This window comes from Gobio gobio (genome assembly GCF_949357685.1).
Source record: "Gobio gobio genome assembly, chromosome: 4".
Taxonomy (NCBI): Eukaryota; Metazoa; Chordata; class Actinopteri; order Cypriniformes; family Gobionidae; genus Gobio; species Gobio gobio.
Genome location: NC_137100.1, coordinates 39,288,815 through 39,303,311, shown reverse-complemented (window position 1 = coordinate 39,303,311; position 14,497 = coordinate 39,288,815). Strand labels below are relative to the sequence as shown.

General features: G+C 37.4%; 1 protein-coding gene across 5 annotated transcripts in view; it reads right to left on the bottom strand.

Annotated features, from left to right (window-relative positions):
- garnl3 (GTPase activating Rap/RanGAP domain like 3) overlaps positions 1–12,240 on the bottom strand; it is a 104,071-nt gene extending 91,831 nt beyond the window's left edge. For 4 of the 5 annotated variants that reach the window (XM_079815630.1, XM_079815632.1, XM_079815634.1 and 1 more), the window contains exon 1: positions 11,695–12,240. In XM_079815630.1, coding sequence (XP_079671756.1) covers positions 11,695–11,795 — 101 coding nt within the window. In that variant the 5' untranslated portion in view covers positions 11,796–12,240. The remainder of the gene's footprint in view (positions 1–11,694) is intronic. The other variant, XM_079815631.1, reaches the window with a different exon arrangement.
- Between the last annotated feature and the right edge of the window lie 2,257 nt (positions 12,241–14,497).

Genomic DNA, 14,497 nt, shown 5'->3' with positions numbered 1-14,497 from the left:
ATCAATTTAATTTACACTCTCAAGATCCATTAATGTACTAAACACATATTTAAATCAGTCCATGTGAGTACAGTGGTTCAATATTAATAAAGCGATATTATAAAGCGACGAGACTATTTTTCGTGCGCGAAAAAAAACCTAAATAGCGACTTTAGTGATAACCGATTTCAAAACACTGCTTCATGAAGCGGAAACTAATCAGCGAGTCGATTCAGCGGTTCGAGGCGCCAAGGTCACGTGATTTCAGCAGTTTGGTGGTTTGACACGAGATCCAAATCAGGATTCGACTCGCTGATTATTTTCGGCTCCGAAGCTTCATGAAGCAGTGTTTTGAAATCGTTTATCACTATATAAGTCGTTATTTTGTTTTTTTGGCGCACATAAAAAAATATTTTCGTCGCTTTATAATATTAATATTATACCACTGTACTCACATGGACTGATTTAAATATGTTTTTAGTACATTAATTGATCTTGAGAGTGGATTTCAACAAAAATATCTTAATTTGTGTTCCGAAGATGAATGATGAAGGTCTTACGGGTGTGGAACGGCATGAGGGTGAGTATTAAATGACATTATTTTCATTTTTGGGTGAACTAACCCTTTAAGTAACGAGGGTAAGGAAAGAAACAGACAAACTAAGGCCCCATCAAAATATACGGCTTGGCTGTACACACGAAAATGCAAGGGTGTCGTTTTATATCTTTATATATATATTTATATATAAAAAATATTGGTTTCATGCTCCCAAAATGGTATGTATCATATTTTCCAAACTGGCATAGGAAAATGTACCTAAATGCCTGACTTCAACAACAATCTATGACTCCATTCTTCATCACTGCCATCACCCTCACTGCTTCTATCTTCCTTGATCTTCAACTTCTTTCTTTCTAACTATAACCTTATTTTCTGATGCATTGCCCCCCCCCCCCCCCCCCCCTCACTATCGTCAATACTTTCTGGAAAAGGTACAGCTTTTCCACTCTGTCTTCTATAAAACTTACTAACATCAACCTAAAACACAGGAAAAAAGACTATTATTCTGCCTGCCAGAAATGAACAATTGGCAAGTGGCAGCTACACAGAAAATATGTATCCCCTAAACGGAATTTGTCATTTATGAATGACGCACAGATTTTTTGGTCATTAGGTTATTGTTTTTACAAAATGTAAAAAAAAAAGAGCATTTCTGACCAGACAGGACAGCAACCTTTTCCCTTTTAGACTTTGACGCAGACATGCACATGCATCTAAATGCACATATCTGCTGCTGGCCAGCTGTGGCACAAAGGTTATGTCCTTTGATTATGAAAAAGACTGGGGTCATTCTTCATGGTGTGTGTTTGACAGAGTGACATTTTCAGAGCCCAGTCTGTGAACTGCTGGCATTTTAGAGCAGATCAGACTGAGGGCAGATGTTAGGGCTAAACTCTCCCTGAGGAAAGAAGAATGAACCAAAGCAAATATTCGTTAAAATTTTTTTGCAAATGCATTAAACTAAATTCTCAGCATGATTGGTGTGATTAACAAATACACAGTCTCTTATTTTATTGTTTAAAGCTACACTGTGTAACTTTTTAGTTTATTCTTAGCTAAAAACACTTAGTTCTTTCAAAAATATATGTGCTCATTAATGTATATTTACTTCTTTCAAGTAATAAAGTATTCTCGTAAGTTTATAATATGCCATTGAAAATACATACGGGTAAGGGGTTCGGATGCGGGTCACCATGTTGCCCCTCCATCTTGAAAGTACATTAGCCAAAGAGGGACATACCCGTAAATTCAAGCTTCGCCTTTCGCGTTTTAACACTCTATGGCACCGTGTCGAATGTGGACGAGGTCGAACTGGAAGCCATGTTAATCTTGGACTAAATCGGCCACCGTAGGAGTTAAAACGAAATCGGAATTGAGAGGAACAGAAACTAAAATTCACTGGATGGTCATATACCATTTCACCACTAGATGGGGGAAAATATCACACAGTGTAGCTTTAAATCTAACGATAAAGCAGTTGATGAACAGAGTGCAATACTAATCATTTTAAACCTATGCTCCATGCCCTAGAATACTATAGGCTGGATTGATTGGCAGGTAAACATATACTGTAATTGCCAAAGTTTGGGGATGCCTGCCTTTACAAGCACATGAACATGCACATCAACTTTAATGACATCCCATGCTTAATCTGTAGGGTTTAATATGGAGTTGGCCCACCCTTTGCAGCTATAACAGCTTCAACTCTTCTGGGAAGGCTTTCCACCAGTTTTAGGAGTGTGTTTATGTGAATTTTCGACCATTCTTCTAGAAGCACATTTGTGTGGTCAGGCACTGCTGTTAGACGAGAAGGCCTGGCTCGCAGTCTCTGCTCTAATTCATCCCAAAGGTGTTCTATCGGGTTGAGGTCAGGACTCATGTGCAGGCCAGTCAAGTTCCTCCACACTAAACTCGATCATCCATGGGTGCTTCTCAATATCCCTCCTCCTCCAACCTCCATCCTATGACCCGGAAACCGATGGAGCTCAGCCATCTTGTAGGACATCTAAACTCTCTAACTGCACCACGAAGAGGAGAGGATTGAGGAGTAAGGAGGCTTCCTAAGGAGTCATGAACGAGGATACACAGGTGTATCCTTTGCAGAAGTGTTTTATCGACTAAACGTGATGTACATATAAATTCTCCTCCCCCTTCACATCTTGCCACAGTTTATTAATTATTATTACTATTATAATTACTATTATTGTTTAGGCTACATGTACAACTGTAGGAGGACAGTTACAGAATTATATCAAAGCATAAGAAAATTAAAGAAAATTAAACAAACTGTATACTATACAACAAATAAAAAGCAGTCAATAATTCATTGTTAATAATAACTAATATAAAAAATACAGACAAATGGTATTGGAACTATTACAATATAAATAATTATCTTTAATGTTCAAGAATCCCGACGTGCAGGCTAAATCCAGCGGTGTAGAGTCATTAATTGACAACGCTTTGAAGTGACGCTAAAGGGAGTGAGGATATATCATTTCACTTGATTCAATTCCTCCATCCCCGCGTCTTTTCCTTGCGTCCTTCCGTCATACCCTGATGGGATCGAGTTAAGATGCGAGGAAAGAAAACGAGAAGCACCCCATGTCTTTATGGATCTGACTTTGTGCACTGGTGCGCAGTCATGTTGGACCAGGAAGGGGCCATCCCCGAACTTTTCCCACAAAGATGGGAGCATGAAATTGTTCAAAATGTCTTGGTATGCTGAAGCATTAAGAGTTCCTTTCAACTAAGGGGCCAAGCCCAACCCCTGAAAAACAACCCCACACCGTAACCCCCCCTCCATTAAACTTTACACTTGGCACAATGCAGTCAGGTACCGTTCTCCTGGCACCTGCCAAACCCAGACTCATCCATCGGATTGCCAAAGAGAGAAGTGTGATTTGTCACTCCAGAGAACACTTCTCCACTGCATCCGATGCTTTGCATTGCACTTGGTGATGTAAGGCTTGAATGCAGCTGCTCGGCCATGAAAACCCATTCCATGAAGCTCTCTACGTACTGTTCTTGAGCTAATCTGAAGGCCACATGAAGTTTGGAGATCTGTAGCTATTGACAGAAAGTTGGCGACTTCTGTGCACTGTTCACCTCAGCATGTGCTGACCCCGCTCTGTGATTTTACACAGCCTACCACCATGTGGCTGAGCTGCTGTTGTTCCCAATTGCTTCCACTTTGTTAAAATACCACTAACAGTTGACCGTAGAATATTTAGTAGTGAGGACATTTCACAAATGGACTTATTGCACAGCTGGTAACCTATCACGGTATCACATTTATATTTATTTATATATATATATATATATATATATATGGGCCTTTTGGCAAACCAAAAGACACCTTTTCTTTGTTGAAATGCTTTGTGGCAACAACAAATCTCTCTGAAAATATCAACTGACTTGATATTAAAGTGCAGCTAAATTATGATACCTGGTTCTTGTGTCTTAAAATCCAATAGGTTCGATAAATTTGACCACAGTGTCCTCTAGTGGTTATATGTGTCTATTGCAGAACCAGATACATTTTGTAATGTGGTCTGCTTGTAATGTCCGTTGACTAGTTGCATTAAAAGACATCTAAATCAACCTTTCCCCTCTGATTTAGAGATAACTCATTACTGTATAATATAAAACAACTCATCCAGCAGCAAGCTCTGGGATTTATTGGGAGTGACCATGCAATACAAATATACACTAGGAAGAATTACAGAAAATATCTTAATTATTTAAAAAGATAGTTCTCCCAAAAAATAATATTGTCATCATTTACTCACCCTCAAGTTCTCACCCTAATTCTCACCTTAATTTCTTTCTTCTGCTGAACATAAAGGAAGATATTTTGAAGAATGTTGATCAATTGTCGAAACAAAGTATTTTCCATAGTTTTCTGTTCTCCATACTATGGAAACTGTTTAGTTACCCATATTCTTCAAAATATCTTCTTTTGCATTCAGAAGAAGCTGATATTGTCCATTAACAGAGTTAAATATAACAGAAATGGAAAATATGTATTTGAATATCCTAAAACTATCTGAATATTTTAGGAAGATCATGTGGCTACACTCAAAAAAAAATTCTGTATGGCACTAAAAGTGGTTCTTCGTCGTAATCATAGAGGAACCCCTTTTGGTGCTATATAGCTCCATATCTTAACATGTTCTGTATATGGTAGCGGTGCTATATAGCGCCTTAGTCAGTGGTGCTATATAGCACCTTAGCAAAAGAACCGGTGAAGAACCGCTGAAGAACCACTGAAGCACCAAATTGGTGCTATCCAGCACTTAAAAAGGTTCCCCTATGATTATGAGCCAAGAACCACTTTTAGTGCCATATAGAACTTTTTTGTGTATAGGCTGTATAGGCTATATGAATTATTATTCATTATTAGCAGATAATATGAAAACATGTTGCTATAGTAATTAGAATCTTATCTTCAGAAGTGGTGGTCATTGACCACCAGGTGGGGCAAACTGGATAAACTATATACTGTATATCGCCTAGCTGATAGAAGCCCAACCTTGCTCCAGGAGTTCCATTCCAGACCTGCTATTACACACCTGCCTGTATTTTGAAATATACCCCATAACTTTGATTATATGAGCAATAAAAAAGTGTCATTAACTTCACATGTAAAAAAAAAAAAAAAAATCCTTTACCTCTTTACCTCATCAAATTAAATAGGCCTACCTACATATAACACTTTGTCAGGCATTACACATACAGCACTTCCTCCATTGTTTGCACTTCTTGTCTTTTTTTGATCAGTCTCATAGAAAAACTTTATGTTATCCAATTTAAAGATCCCTAGCCATCCTAACACAGACCCACACTGTTAAATATAAGCTACACACACCCATGTGAATGCCCTTGTGGTGGGGACCTAACCACCAGTATTTTAAACAGTGGTCCGGCCAAAGGCTAAACTCCAAAAAGCTCCATCCATCCTATGCTGGGTGCGTTCCAGGGTTGCTATAACGGGAAGAGAGTCTTTCCTAGTGAGGCTTCCTGGAGCGAAGAACACTAATGTGTAGGTATGCGTCTTTAAACCTTAAATGGAAGCATATGTGGGCGTGGAATGAAAGTTTACATAGGGCTGTAATCAGAGCGGGACTCGTTCTTTTATTCCTCTGCTTGATTTCCGTCTATTTTTCTCTCCAAATGAGGAGGTTGTGCTCGAGCACATGCCGACCGCACAGCTGAGAGTGATTAGTGTTAGATGTAGTGCTAGTATTATCAGATTGGTACGAACTGCAGGGCTGGCTGCAGAAGCCAAAGAGAGAAAGAGGGAGATGGCTGAAAATAGCAAGAACTTATGCTCTTCTTTAGTCTCTTTGCAGGCACAATCCATATGACTCAAATGAGATTCATGAGATACTATACAGGCTCATGCTCGGGTTACTGGATGAGTTTGTGTTCAGCTGCTCAGCACATACACATTCACACACGTTCAAACACAAATGATCTCAGTGTGAGTCACAGAGTGTAATCTCCACCCTAACAGTTTAAATGGTGCCATGAACTTTCTCACTCTTATTTCTATGTTCATCGTTTTCTCATCAGTAATAAGTACAGAATGCAGGGGGAGGAAGGCTTGTGTTTGATAACTTGTTTATTAACTGCAGATTGCTTAGCAATGAGTACTAAAATTCAGGACAGGCAAAAAATCAAGGCATAAATTTGGTATGAATATTTGGTTACACTTTATTTTAGGGTATCCTTGTTACAGTGTAATTATACAAATAATTACTGAGTAATATTAATTAGTGTATAATCATGGTAGGGGTAGAATTTGTTTTAGGGCTTGTTGCTTGTAATTATGCTTAATTTACTATATTGCTACAGTTATTACTACAGTAAGGATATGTAAATGTGTAACATAGACACTGTCAAATAAAGTGTTACCAAATATTTCAAAAATTATATAAATATTTCTAACTTCTAAAATTCAGGATTTATTTATTTATTATTTTTTGATAAAGTGATGGCCTGTATTTGTGCATGTAGAGCTTTGTGTTTAACTACATTAACAGTGATCCTTTCTAGTTATTTCCTGTAGAGAACGTGAGCAGTTCACTGCTATTTCTGCTTTTTTATGGCGACAGTACAAAGGAAGTAGGTAACACAAGACCAACTGTCAAATCCACACGAATACATTCATTCTCTTTTCTCCAGTGAAAAGGAAGAAATGGCTATAGAATGCTTTGCTATACTTTCTATGATCACAATGGGGCTCTATTATTGTACTACAGTATGTCTTTGAAATATATTTAATTATTTAAAAACAATAGTAAGTGGGAGTCTGGAATTGATAATCATTGATGTTCAATTTCTTACACTTCACAATGATTTTATTATTTTAGTTTGTTTGACTATTTATTTTGAAGGACTAAAAAATACAAGAATAAACAACAGGTATATTTTGTTCATTGAATGATTTATAATGTTGAGGAAATTAAAGGGTTAGTTCACCCAAAAATGAAAATTCTGTCATTAATTACTTACCCTCATGTCGTTTGACACCCGTAAGACCTCCGTTCATCTTCAGAACACAAATGAAGATATTTTAATTGAAATCCGATGGCTCAGAAAGGCCTCCATTGGCACAATGCACTGTACACTCTCAAGACCCATAAAAGGTACTAAAGACGTCGTTACAAAGTCCATATCACTACAGTGGTTCTACAATAACTTTATAAAGCGACGAGAATAGTTTTTGTGCGCAAAAAAAAACCTAAATAACGACTTATATAGTGATGACCGATTTCAAAACTATGCAACTATGCAAGCTTCGAAGCGTTATGAATCAGCGAGTCGAATCATGATTAGAAAACAGTGCATTGTGCCAATGGAGGTCTTTCTGAGCCATCGGATTTAAACTAAAATATCTTCATTTGTGTTCCGAAGATGAACGGAGGTCTTACGGGTGTCGAATGACATGAGGGTAAGTAATTAATGACAGAATTTTCATTTTTGGGTGAACTAACCCTTTAAAGTCTCATTAGAGGTGTTTACAACTGATTCCTGACATAGGCTACAAAAGAAAGTAGATAAGAGAGAGGAAAATAAATGGTGCATAAATGAGCACAGAAATTACCTATTAAGTAAGAGAGAGAGAGAGAGAGAGAGAGAGAGAGAGAGAGAGAGAGAGAGAGAGAGAGAGAGAGAGAGAGAGAGAGAGAGAGAGAGAGAGAGAGAGAGAGAGAGAGAGATTCGAAAAAACTTTATTACAAATATTAACATATTGTCCATATTGTCCATATTGGCAATCAAGTCAAAAACTTCAAGAAAAGAAAAAAAGGGAAAACAATAACAACAGGAAAATGAATCCAAGATGGGAGCAAAGACCAAGTTGTTTTCAATAACCTCACACAAAGCCCCACCGTAACACCAAATCAAGTTGAAAGAAAGATCATGCATAGCTTTGAAATAACAAAAATTAATAAAGATTCTAGACTTGACTGAATTGAAAAAAAAACTGCCGAGAGAGAGAAAGGGAAAGGATAGCAGAAAGAAAAAAAGGTAGCAAATTAGGAAAAATAGAAAGCTGTTACATAATAATGGACAGCAATATTTTGTAAACAGCCTTCACCAGTTTCACTGCATTTCACTAGTCCTTCTTTGTCAATAGATATACAGTTCTGTGCATGTGTGTTTGTGTGTGGCCTTCAAAACAATTGAATGATCATGTTATACTCTGCCACTTGAGAAAACACTGTCTTCATGATAAAACGTTATGGATGAATAAAATGAAAGCAGTGAGCCTCTGGCGTACATGTCGTTAGGGGCTGATGCATTCTCCTCCTCGTCAAGGTCCTTGTCTGAGCACAATAAGTCTGTCCGCAGGAGTAATTTGTTGCTTGTTTGGGGAGCATGTAATTTGTGGTTTATATGGGAAGGGATTTATGTAGCTTTTATAGAAATATCCTGTTCCATGAGCCCATTGAAGATATTAAGCAATTTTTGGTCACACTTTACAGACTTCATGTTGCTGTGTTATTAATTAATTATTAATTGCCTGCAAGTGCTTCAAGTATCACAGCAGATATATTCAGACCAATAGCAGTCTTGCTGCACTCTCTGCAGTTGATTTTATACTGTAATGGTTCAATGTTCAATAAGTTCATATTTACATGTTAAGCACAATATTGTCAGTGTGTCTAATTTTCTAACCACAAAACTAAATAATTCAATATGTAGCCAGATAGTCACAGTAGAAATAGCTATTGTGTATCTGAGCAATACACATTAGTTTTGTTCTTGAATAAATGGATGATTTAGTGGCATGATCATGACACTGGCCAAAATCTCAATACTGTATGAGTAGGTACTTTTCTGAATAAGAACATTGAAATGTGCGTTCTTTATAGTGTGAATGTCTGTACTATGAATGTAAGCCAGATGTACTAAATTCATCATGTTGTCATTGTCATGTGACCTATCAGTCAGTTCAGTTCACTGCCATTCAAAAATCCTCTCCAATGGCCTCATGGGATAGTAAAGTTGGATAATATTGGATGTGCACTTCAGAATGTAGCCAGGAATAGTGAATCTACTCACCTACTCTTTTCACATACTCTTTTTTACTTACTATAGTAAAGTATGCAAAATCGGATGCAGCCAGTCACTTGTTTCGTTTATGAAAGAATCAGTGTTGTTGAACAACCTGAGCAAATGATTCAATGACTTGTTCATAAAAGCAGTCCCTTGTTTTGTTCCTGCATGAATCAGTGATTTGAATGAATTGTTTTGGAATGAATGATTCAACGATTGACTCACAAAGACAGTAATTTGTCAGCAGATAGGGTCTCTGAAAAATCTCTACCAACAGACTGACTGTCTGTCTAGATGAGTGATACAAACATCGCTCCACTGGCTAAATTTGAAGACCAGAAATGTTATCCATATTATAGGTAGGGGTGTGCGATATGATAATATCCATGATATTAATGTCCATGATAATATCGCAATTGATTTTCTAACAATGTGCAATCTGACATTATCAAGTTTGTCCATCCTGTTGCCTAGAGAGTGCATACACTGCGTAATGTAACCTTTTCAGTTTAGGTTAGACTACTGCATGTACGCATTAAAATGCCCCTGTATGAGTATGTCTTTCAGGCTAAATATCATATGATATAGTTAAGCAATCACACAAAGAGTGCTTTTTTTCTCCAAATATCTGCACGATTGCAAATGCGATATTGATTTTATACAACAGTTTAATAAACAATTAAGTGATTTACATGTTACACACAATATTGCCACAATAGTTCAAAAGAAAGCCACTACAGAACTGTTTTGTGTCTCTGAGCAACACACAGCGGTACTTCGCTCATTAACAATGACTTGCCGCCACTGGCAGTTTTGGTTTCCTATTTAAAGTATCTTTTCAATTGTAAAATCCTTTCATAGATCATCAATGTTTTATATATTTTTTAAAAATCAAAACATTATTTATGCATTTGTAACTGCAGGTTAAATGCATGTATGTCATCTCTGAGCTGCATAAAACAGTCTGTGTAAATACATCTAAATGCCACTTCAGATGCAGCTTCCCACTGTATTGCAAAGACATATTTTGCTGATCCTGATTTCATTAGATTGGTAACAACCCGTCTCTTTTATCCCGTGAATTTATTGATTTAATTGTAATAATATGACATAATAAATTATGCATAGGCTACATTTAATTAGGTAAGATTAAATTATGCAGATAAAAGGTACAAATCTATTTTAACTTATTGGATAATGTAATTTCTGTCACTGCTACAAACTGACCACCACACAGAATATAAAGAATAGCTAAAACTTTAGGAGTCAGCTGACCACGGCAGTCCTAAACCTGCCAAGGTATACCAGAAAACATCTCTGCAAAATATTGTCTTATCATCATTATAAACAAAATTACAGAAAAAACCTAAATATAATTTTTTGTCAATATTGCACACTCCTAATTATAATAGCATGTAATATGGGCACATAATTGTGGTAATTTTTTTACATGACAAAGTAAAGCAGAGCTGCAGAATACACAGGGTCTCTCTTTTCAAAACAAATTAAGATTCAGTAGAAATAGTCTACAGCTCAACATAACACCGCAGTCTACACCATGATGGTCCCAACACAGGCGATAGGCCAAAATGGGGTGTGACCTCTCTCTCTCTCCTTCCCTTTCTATGTATCTTTGCATTTCTGGCACAAACTCAGACACACTACATTCATGTGCTGAACCACCAGTGCTTGTGTTGGTGTGTCTGACACTAATGCAGAACCATTACTGAGCCTTAACACTGCTATCATGATATCCTTTCACTGACAGAAATGGAAAACAACATTGAAAACACAATACTCTTGCAAATACTAAAACAACGGGTCGATACTCGAGATGTGCATTTATAGGAAGGAATAAATCGAATCATAGCCTTAAGCTCTCTGAGTACATGTTTTGATCTCCTCACGACTGTTCATGGGGAATCCCGATGGAAAAAGTGGGTTATAGCCGTTAAAGGCTGATGTCTCAGCGTTTAATGAACCATGACTCGCGTCTAAACTCTCAATATATATATATATATATATATATATATATATATATATATATATATATATATATATATATATATATATATATATATATATATATATATATATATATATATATATATATATATGTGTGTGTGTGTGTGTGTGTGTGTGTGTGTGTGTGTGTGTGTGTGTGTGTGTGTGTGTGTGTGTGTGTGTGTGTGTGTGTGCATTCCCATTGTATGGTTTTATGTGCCCTACTCTTATTTATTTTCTGTATTATCTGTATTCTCTGTTATTGCGTTTCCTGTTTATTTCAGTACTTTGACTGCTGCATCTATGCTTTGGCAATATATGCTGACAATCATGCCAATAAAGCTTTGTTGACTCTGAGATCCCTAGCGACAGCCTTAAGACCCTTTAATATGCTGCTGTTCTATGCCAAATCCCCATGAAAACTAGTCCAAAACCACACACTTGAGTATAACATGTCTATCTCAGATGCCCTACACACTGCTGTAATAATTTACAACCCTACCATCCGGTAACCGGATGATGCGGTGCTCTCAAAATGCCCACTCCCCACATAAGACCCCTTTCCCCATATATCAACTCACCTCGTTATTTCGAAACTGCAGCCTTTCCTGAGTAGTAGGGCTCTCTTTCGCATGATCCCCGTTTTCTCTCGCCCCAAGTACATGTTAATATCCGAATTCATGGTGGTGGGATAGCAGGGCACACGGGTCCTGACTGCACGCGCAGAGACACAGAGGCAGCGCGAGCACTGATGATGATGGTGATGCGGCTCTGCTCCGCGTCTGGCGAATGGAGAACCGGGAGAGCGCACAAAGAGAGAGGGGAATATAAGATCAACAGAGGGTCCTCCTCCACGGGAAAACCAAAAAGTGAGCCACACACTTTCTACCGCTAAAGAAGATGTGATTCAAGTCGATAAAACGTGCTCTGGGTTGAGAAAAGGGATTCGTAAACTCCATTCATACCGGTTCCTTTGGATCAAAAGTGCAAAAAGTCGTCGGTAAAATAATCACCGGACCGGGTCGATCCCCCCGTTCCCCGTTGTTTAGGGTAGTGTATACTGGAGTAATATAATGCTTCAGCCGTAGAGTCTGCGCGGTCCTAATGTCTTGTCTACCCAGAAGAATGGGGGGAAAAAAGACACATTTTTGTGGGGCGGCGACTCTCAAATGAACGAACATTTTCTCCTCCTTTTCTGGTGAGAACAGTATTGTGAGACACTGTTTTTCTTTCTTAAATTAATTTCTTAACCTATAACCATTGTGTCATCATAGATTACAATATTCTGAAGAACTCACTCAGGAAGCCAAACCTCAAACCATCACCTCAGCCAAGTTATAGCATGCTACGATACATAAAAGTATATATATATATATATATATATATATATATATATATATATATATATATATATATATATATATATATATATATATATATATATATATATATATATATATATATATATATATATATATATATATATATATATATTGTTTAACTATAACAACCATGTTTTTTTGGTTTTATTTGGAGTAAAACCATTGTTCATTTTCTTAAAGGACAGGTTATTTATCCAACAAACACATACACAAGCCCAAGACTTGGATAGAAAGATGCTCAAAAAACTAAAATAGAGCAGATGTTCTCTAATGGGTCAGGACCCAAAAAAGGGTATCAGGTCTGTTTTGATTAGGTCATGGACAGCAGGAAAATATCAATGCTAAATGCAAATACAGTGCAAATAACCACATAATCTTTCATAGTTACAGTGTACAGCCAAATAAATAAGCTTATCAGTTTTTAAAAATGAGGCAAAAGCTTCCTGTGTCTTTTGTTGTTCACCTAAACTGCTCATAAAGACAGTTTAACTTAATTTGAACATAGCCTGTTGTGTGCTAGTGTTTGTTTGTTACAGTGATTCTTAAAGTGTTTCTGGAAGAACTGTCTGATTATGACTCATGCATGTCTGGTGGCAGCAAGAATCATGCTTGAGGAGATTTCATTTGCTCTAAAGGTGTAGCTATGTGTGTCTCCATCTGAGTGTGCTTTTATATTGGTCAGCCTGACAGCACATACCACTTATCAACAAATGCGTCACGAGCACAATCATTTATGACATACTTATTATTATTTTATACTCCTGTACTATTTAAGTGAAGTTCCTAAACGTAATTTAGGGAGGAGCGAGCCAATCTAAGCTTCCAATCAACAGCCAGAGTATATAAGCAGCTGCTTACCTCTCTTCAATCTCAGCTGTTCCAGCATCCCTCCACCTCCTCAAACTCCACTCCACTCCTCATCTTAAGTACCTTGCCCTATGTAATAATATCCTATATTTATTCACTGCGTGTGGGGGTATATCAGAGCTCAAGTTGAAGCTGCTTCATCGAGGCCTTCATCAGTGGACAGCAAGCAAAATAAGTTAACCTAATACCTTAAAGATATGGACAAAACAACTTGATGTACAGTCACATCAACAAAGCTTTGTTGGTTTGGACTCTCATAAACTGAAATAGAGACAGAGTGAGAGAGAAAGAGAGAGCTGAAACAAACCAGCTGCCCTTGATTTTCTTGGCATGTCTTAGTCGGTATAGTAATGGGAAAGACATTTGATCAGTCAGTCAGTCAGTTCTTTTTTGTTTATTTTTTTACTTAACAACAGAATCAACACCTTAGCCAAACAAAGTGAGCTATATAAAACTGATAAAAGTCTATGCCATGCATATTTGTGCATATATATATTGTATGTGAGATGGTGTCCAGCCTCACATTGTAAGGGTTCTGTGTTGTCCAGATGGTAATACTGTGTACATTTCTCTCACTGAAGGAGAACGTGTGGTGTACGCGTGTGTGTGTGTGTGTGTGTGTGTGTGTGTGTGTGTGTGTGTGTGTGTGTGTGTGTGTGTGTGTGTGTGTGTGTGTGTGTGTGTGTGTGTGTGTGTGTGTGTGTGTGTGTGTGTGTGTGTGTGTGTGTGTGTGTGTAGGACTGGGAAGCAGCATGTCAATTTCTCGGAGACAGCAGGCAGAGTAAGAGAAGAGAAACAGAAAGGGCATGTACAATAACAACAAAAATATGATTTTGGTTATTGTCAGGCAGACTTGTCTAATGTGCAACACTGTGAGGTGATAAAAGATATGTATGAGCATATGACTGTGGATGTGAATGTGTTATTTTTGTGAAGTATCATTGTTATTGCACAAAAGATTGCATCATTTGTATTCCATCAGGTTTTTTATTCTGGAGTCACAATGATATTTAGTGCATCTTGATCAAATTTATATGCCGTTCTTCTGTCCACAATCAGTGGTATTCTTCTATAAAGCCTGCCAAAATAGCACAGAGGGATGGGGGATGCTGGTGAAGAAAACCCATCCTCCATG